Here is a 7,906-nt window from a genome sequence, read left to right on the forward strand (position 1 = left end):
AACCATTCTTTACGTGTTTTATGGCTCCCATAGATCCCTGGAAAATTCTACTTCTACTAATGGTGACTACCACAAATATAATTAAATTAGGTTGGTACTTATTATAGATATAAAGATCTAGGTCACAAGAATGTAATTTTTTTCCTATTAGATGACCAAAAAAACTCTATTATACCTATATTAGTTTGAATATTTAATTTATAACTATTAGCATACAAATATATATGATGATATCGTTGTAAAAAAAAATATCTATATCTATAAAAATATTAAATTAGATTTTTGTAATTCGTCTTTTGAATTATATTTCGATAAGGAATAGTATCGAGTCTAGACTCGATTTTTTCTACACTTCATAATTAAAAACATATTTTATCTTTCCAATTTAGTATATACATAATGAATGTCAAATGACCTCTTTTGTTAAAGCATTCGAGTATTTGTATTTAAATATTTTTTTAGTGCTATTTGTATTTAAAATACTATATTTTTGAATACAATATTATTTTGTACTTCATAATTATTAATAAAAATAAGAATAATAAATTTTTGCACTAAAAATATTTTTAATTTGAACTCAATATATTTTTGTTGACAGACATATTTCTAGAAAAATTTTAGGCGGGACCAATTCACTATTTGTAATAACGGCAGTCATCAAAATTACAAATTTTGAAGAGGCAAGTGCCCTTTTCAATGCACATGCATTGGTAAAGAATTGGCAAAACTAATTTATGAAAATCTATTATATTAAAACTATTGGGCTTATTTTCATAGTATTTAAATAATTAAATTTATTTTTAGACGCTATATTAACAAATTATCTTTTGAAATGTAGATAATGTAAACAATTGTTTTAAAATCGAAGTTAACATCTCTACTTATAAAAATAATATTTTTAATAGTTTTAAAAAATATTTGTATTAAATACATATTTTTTCTTGAAGTATTGAAAACGCTTTCAAAATACATTTTAGAATTATTTTTAAAATGACTACAAATAAATCAATTGGACTCTGTTCATACAATAAAACTGCAAGTAATTTAATTTCTAATTCTAATAAATGGTATTTTATGATATTCACATTTAGTGCTCGCGTATTATAATGATATTGGTTTCAGATTAATTCGAGCTCAAAAAGCTTTGCCTAAAACTAACAGTCTAAAAATTCAAGTATTTTAACATAAAACAGTTTTGATTTATAATACCATCACTAGTTTTCTTGCCCACACAAAAAGTTGTAACGGTAGCTTATAGTGAAGAGGAACTTAATTCCCCCACATCTCATGACCGTTATAGAGCGTACTTCTAAGATATATTTAAAATGTATGTAATTGAATAAATACATAGAATTCTCATAATTGTGCAAAAGTAATAAGCCATTCTATGTTATTTTCGACACTAAATCTGACTTTAACAATACTAATAATTTAACGATTTTATTAATGAAATATTAATTAATTTCATCAAGATAAATATATAAGAAATTGTAGTCCATTATTAAATGGCTTTATATACATGACCATTTTAACTAAGAGCTCATTGATGATAACTAATACAAATACACAAAATCAGCATTTTAGAACAAAATATTTACTGTATTGTCTGGTATTATTAGTCTTTACTGAATTATATTTAAATTACATTTAAATGAAGTATTGAGTAACATAATAAGAATGTCTCATACATTTTTTCTTTTATAAATTACAATTGAATTTAATTATTAATTGTAATTGAGAAAAAAAAACATAACATGCAGCGATAAATCTTTGTCAAAATAACTAATTTAAACTGTCTAAGATTAAAAAAATAATCAAATGATTCCATAAAATGGTAAAGAAATAATATAGATAAATAGGCTTAATTTTCCACAAGTCTTATCTCCAGGATATTAATCTTAAGTTTTAATCACATTTTCTAATTTCTCAATTTATTAATGTGATAAAATATTTGTGCTTTTGTTTTGAGTGATTAAATTTAATATACATGCTGTTTGACAATTTAATATTAACACAAATTGTTCATAAATTACTTTAGATATTGTATAGTTTAACACAACAGCAGTGTAATAGCATTGGATATTAATAACATATTTAATACATAATATATGTAATTATTAATAAATTGTTACACAAATAATAATAAAAAAAAATCGCCTGCAAGAAGGCAAATTATGACAATCAACAATAACAAACACAGATGTCCATTTGATGTGGTATTTGCATATAAATTTATATTATACAATAAAGATCAGTTTTTTTTTTTTTTTTTGTAAAACAGATTTTTTTATATCATAAAAATAAATGAAAAATTAAGTTAAAAAATATATTATATATATATATGAACCATCATTTATTAACTTATAAGGTCTTACAAAGCTCATTTATTCTATAATTTTTAACACTTTTCCAATAGCAATAGTTTTACCTAAAAATAAATTTATTAAAATAGAACCAATCAAATTTATAATTTTAATATTTTACCTTCATCTCTAAGTGTAAATCGCCCCATTTGAGGAAATAGTTTAAATTCTTCAAGACAAACAACACCAGCACATTCAAGCCTCATTATTACTACTTGATCTTGTTTAACAAAACGTGGTCGCATATTTGATTTTAGACCAGTTTTCCTATCAACTAAACATATTAATGCCTGAAAAAGATAACATAACACATATTTAGTTTTTTAATGAACAAATAGTGATTTAAAAATTGAAAAAATTTAATATACCTTAACTTCAACTACTTCAGCAACACAATGGATATGCATAACTGCAGAATAACCTGCACATATTATACTTTTATGTTCTAATATGACTACCTAAAATTGATTATACATTGAAATTGATAAATCTCAATTTTATATTTAATTGTTTATCTTACTTGTCCATCAAAAATTCGACAAGTTTTCACAGGGTTAATTGTATCGCATAAAATAAACCCAGGGGAAACATCTTCTTCTTCTATACCTTTTAGCTTAACTTTAATATTTTCACCTGGCCCAACTGATAAAACTTCTTCATCATCTGACCACAACTGATCAACAATAACTTGAGTCTATTAAAAAATTGTATTATATACAAATAGTCTTACTACAAAAACCAAGGGTTTGCACCACAAAATATGTTTCATTATTATAATGACTAATTGATACTCTTAATTGTTTATTGATTTTTCAAAAAATATGTTTTATCGCCATACAGAAAAAAACAGTATTTAAAATAGGCCAATTTTTAAAATTTTATAATTTATGTTAAATTAACTAAAATTTAATTATTAGATTAAAGAGAATTTACGTATCATAAAATAAAATATAATAATATAGTACCCTGTTTGGCATTATTAAAAGATTCTGGGATTTTTTTGCTTCTCCAGACTCAACTTTTCCCATAAGAACGGTTCCCATGTCTTTATATTTTTCTACAACAGGCATAATAAACGGTCCATCTGATTTCCGATTTAATAATGGTAAGCTATCAATAAATGGAATAAATGCTGGTCCTCTGCAAAATAAATATTATACATGTAACTTTTATACTTAACTAAAAAATGTATTTTTACTATCAGTATTACATAAATATTTGATTTAAATAGTTGTGCATACCTGTACCATGGACATATTGATTCTTCAACTTGATCTTTAAGACCCAAACCAGTTTGTCCAGAAACTGGCATGAATGTTAAATCTTTGCCAACATTAAATCCAAGTTTTTTTAGATAAGGCAAAATTTTATCTCGACATTCTTCATATCTTACATTAGACCACAAAACAGTAGGATCATCCATTTTGTTAATTAAAACTACCATATGCTTTACACCAGCTGTTTTTGCTAACATAGCATGTTCTCTAGTTTGGCCACCTCGATCAAAACCTGTCTCAAATTCACCTTTACGTGCTGATATTACCTAAATAAAAAGTAATAAAAAATATTTGCATTAAAAGTGTAACATAAAAGTTTAAATAGTATTTTTATGTTTAAATATATATAGGGAGATTATACAACAATTTATAATTACAAATACAATAATTTAACAGATTATAATCAAGTGATTCATCATAAACCACTTGATTAATCAAAAATAAAAATAATATTAATAATATTTTTATTGGTTTATTTTAGTTCAATGTTTTTCTCGATATATCAATCATAAAAAAAAATGCATGATCATCCCTTCTATGATCAATAATAAATTTTGGACCAGAATTTCGAAAAAACACTTTTGAACAATTTTAAGTAAAGGCTGGAAGTGAGGAGTAGGTGCTGCTATTTTTATCACTAGTTATTTCTTGATTGTATTCTTACTCATGCCTAGTAATGAAAATGAGAATAACTTCCAAAGTACTGGTCCAAAAGTTGTGATCAACCAATCACTTTCTTAATTAGATCATTTTCTTTTTAATAAGTAAGTTTAATATGTATGTTTACATTAAAAAAAATTAGGTTCACAACCCTATAAGATAAAGATTAAACCTGAAAATTATTTATAACAGATAAATGGAAGTACATATGAAACTAACAAAAACTCCAAAACATTTTTCAAAAAAGTTAATAATTTTAGAGAAATTAAATGGCTAGTGTTAAAAGAATCACTCTGTATATATAATATATATTAAATTTATTACAATTATATGTACATATAATTAATTTTTAGTAATGTAGCACTTGATGAGAGATAGTGAAACTATATTACTAGAGCACATTTTTTAAAAATGTTAAGCTTTAGATAATAAAAGTATTAAACTAGAGAATTTATTATAAGTATTTACTAATAATAAAACATGACAATAATTTAATATAAATATACTTACCAAAACGGCTAAATCTGCTTGGGCCGTACCTCCTATCATGTTTGGTACAAAACTTTTATGTCCAGGGGCATCCAAAATAGTGAAATGTTTCTTTTCAGTTTCAAAATATGCCCTTCCAACTTCAACAGTTTTACCTTTTTCTCTTTCTAAAAAAGAAATTACAATTAAAAATATCATAAAACTTTAAAACAAAGTTAAGTATTATACAAAATTGATTAGATATACAGGAATATAAGATCCTAAGGTCTCACATTTGATGCTTTTAATTTAAAGATAATACTTAATATTTATAACAGAAATTCAATTTGGCAGAAAACAACATAATATAAAAAAAATTGATTACTTGTGGCTAATTAATTAAGTAAAATTAATAATACTTTAAATATAGTTTTAATTTTACTTAACAACATAATATGTTGTCTTTTTCCATATTAATTTGCAACATATTGTGTAGCAAATATATCACATTGATAAATTACCTTCTTGATTGGTATCTAATGCCCATGAGAGATACCATGATTCTCGACTTCTTTCTTTAGCTTCTTTTTCATATTTATCTAAAGTTCTTTTATCGACCATACCAGTCAAAGCCATAATTTGTCCACCAATTGTTGATTTACCAGCATCTAAAATATATATAATTTTAAATTTTTTTATTTAATTTAAGCATTATTTAGTAATTTTTTCAAATCTCATTTCGCATAAAAGGAAATTTGAATAATTATAATATTCAATTTAAAAATATAAATAAAATTTTTCAATATTCAAAAAAATTAATTCTATTTTTCATTATAATATAAAAATAAATAGAAATTAAAAATAAAGCATATATATTTTTAAGACATCTAGCTTATCTTACCGACATGCCCTATGATAACTATGTTGATATGTTCTTTTTTAGGTTTAGGCTGTAAATTTTGAACTGGCTTTTTTGGAGTTGACTTGGGCTTTTCATCCTCACCTTCACTATCTACATCTTCAGCAATTGGTTTTGCAGTTCCATCTTCAGGTGTGCTCGAAGCACCGTCTTCCCAAGAATCAAGTACTGGAGCGCCCAAAGCTTCATCCACACCAGTATTTGATTCTACAGATTCATCTGTGTTAACTACGTCTACAGAAAACTAGTTGTACAATCGACACGTCATAACCTTAAAACTATTATAAAAATTACTCACTTGATTTTTTGTCATCGTTCTTTTGGTTGTCCACGTTAGATTGTTCATTATCTGTAACTTTACTAGAAATGGATGAGAACGACGGCACGAACTCAGCAGCGTTTACGTTGAGTTTGATGAGTTTCGCTTGCAAATCGGCAGCATTGGTATCGGCCACTTCGGCTTCCTCCCATGAGTCCGGTGCCGCGTTATTCGACATTATTTAAACGCGTTGACCAAACAAATATGATCTTGGAAGTAAAAAAAAAAAAAACTAAAATTTATAAACTCACAGCATCGAAAGAGAACACCGACGTGTTCAAAAAACGTGTTTCAATGTGCAAAAAAAAGAACGATAATATATCATATAATGTATATATATATAATACTGTTACTCTATCACACGGACCGAATACTCAAAATCACAAAATACACGTTCTTACTCTAATGTTGATTTGCCAAAGTAAAATGTTGCCATACCTGGCAGCCAACTATATAACTTGCAGTGTGACCAATAAAACATATGATAACAGTTATCATTAGTTTTCATCAATCATCTTTATTATCCATAGATATATCACTACCATATATATATATATATATATGTATTTTTTAGTGGATGTTATCTATGATTTTTATATAAATTTTTAGTGATAGTGTATGCTAATTTTACAAAGATCCATATTCTTAATTCCTTATATATAATTTTTTTTAATTTTCTTAAAATAATTTTAAAATGCCAGAAAGGGTTAAGTAGAGACTATTGATTGCGGTGTATTCATTGGAAAATAATAGTTTTAGATCTTCCTCAACTGGTCGTGCAAAATTAACATTTTAAATAACAATCAACAAAAAAAAAAAACCATACAAATTTTTATTATAAATCTCTAGATACAATATACTTGATCATTACACTATACAGAACAGTAAGTGAGTCACCTAAGTCAATTTTTAGACAAAAATTGACTTACAAAAACTTTTTATCTAACCTATGATTAGATCCTGAACTGTCCTAAGCTGATTCATTAGCTTAGATAACACTGGTCAATAAACATTTTGGCGCTGGCAATGATTTTGATAATTCTGAATGTATTTTTGTCACTGATTCTAAATCTGCATTTAATTTTTAGTATATAAATTAAGATTTTAGCATAAATTTAGATCAATCTATTAAATTCATACACATTATTTCAGCTTTATTTTTGAAATGTTATTTAAAATTTAAACTTAAAAGACTACATTAAATAAGTTAAACTTGATATATACATCTAAATTTTTGCAAGGTTCTTTTTTAAAATATTAATAATTAAATTTATACTCAAAAAAAAATCAACTTTTTTTTTAATGTGTTGAAACATTCATGGATTGTCATATTATTTGAAAAGCTTGAGAATTTATCCATGTTTGCAGTTGATTGCTGACGTTTCGGACTCATTGCAGAGTCCATCTTCGGAGCGATAGTTGCTGCTCGGTGGCTTGAGTATAGTTTCAGCCTTCTCGGTAGCTGAAACTATACTATAATTATCATCTAAGGTCTTGATTTAGAACATAATGATTACCAAGTTACAAAAGGTGAAACAAAATTTTGATTCAGGCAATCTTATTGCTGCTTTTGAAAATATTTTTATTGCTAATTTCTAATTAGATTTTTCAAACAACTATCGCTCCAAAGATGGACTCTGCAATGAGTCCGAAACGTCAGCAATCAACTGCAAACATGGATAAATCCTTAAGCTTTTCAAATAACTATTTTTTGTTATAATATTAACACTCATTTTCTGACTTTCTAGTATTTAGTAATTATCTCGTAAACTAGAGTTGTTTGAAAAATCTAAGGACAGCAAATCAGAAATTAGCAATAAAAATATTTTCAAAGGCAGCAATAAGATTGCTTGAATCAAAATTTTGTTTCACCTTTTTTAACTTGGTAATCATTATGTTC

General features: G+C 25.6%; 1 protein-coding gene across 1 annotated transcript; it reads right to left on the bottom strand.

Annotated features, from left to right (window-relative positions):
* Positions 1–2,307: 2,307 nt before the first annotated feature.
* LOC126910360 (eukaryotic peptide chain release factor GTP-binding subunit ERF3A) lies at positions 2,308–6,379 on the bottom strand. Its single transcript, XM_050692867.1, has 10 exons — positions 5,986–6,379; positions 5,670–5,921; positions 5,290–5,436; positions 4,811–4,956; positions 3,605–3,906; positions 3,329–3,503; positions 2,884–3,057; positions 2,732–2,821; positions 2,485–2,653; positions 2,308–2,428 (listed from the first exon to the last, which is right to left on the bottom strand). Exons 1-10 carry the CDS (start codon positions 6,182–6,184, stop codon positions 2,385–2,387), a joined length of 1,698 nt encoding a protein of 565 aa, XP_050548824.1. The 5' UTR covers positions 6,185–6,379; the 3' UTR covers positions 2,308–2,384.
* Between the last annotated feature and the right edge of the window lie 1,527 nt (positions 6,380–7,906).

This window comes from Daktulosphaira vitifoliae, unplaced genomic scaffold, assembly GCF_025091365.1.
Source record: "Daktulosphaira vitifoliae isolate Bord-2020 unplaced genomic scaffold, ASM2509136v1 Scaffold_1, whole genome shotgun sequence".
NCBI lineage: Eukaryota > Metazoa > Arthropoda > Insecta > Hemiptera > Phylloxeridae > Daktulosphaira > Daktulosphaira vitifoliae.

Bases quoted from the DNA above. Each gene is read 5' to 3' on its own strand.
- LOC126910360 (XM_050692867.1), bottom strand. From the start codon at position 6,184: ATGTCGAATAACGCGGCACCGGACTCATGGGAGGAAGCCGAAGTGGCC. The intron at 5,437-5,669 runs GTAAGATAAGCT...TATATATTTTAG, and splicing joins AGTTATCATAGGGCATGTCG to ATGCTGGTAAATCAACAATT. The intron at 2,654-2,731 runs GTATATTAAATT...TATCTTTTTCAG, and splicing joins CTGAAGTAGTTGAAGTTAAG to GCATTAATATGTTTAGTTGA.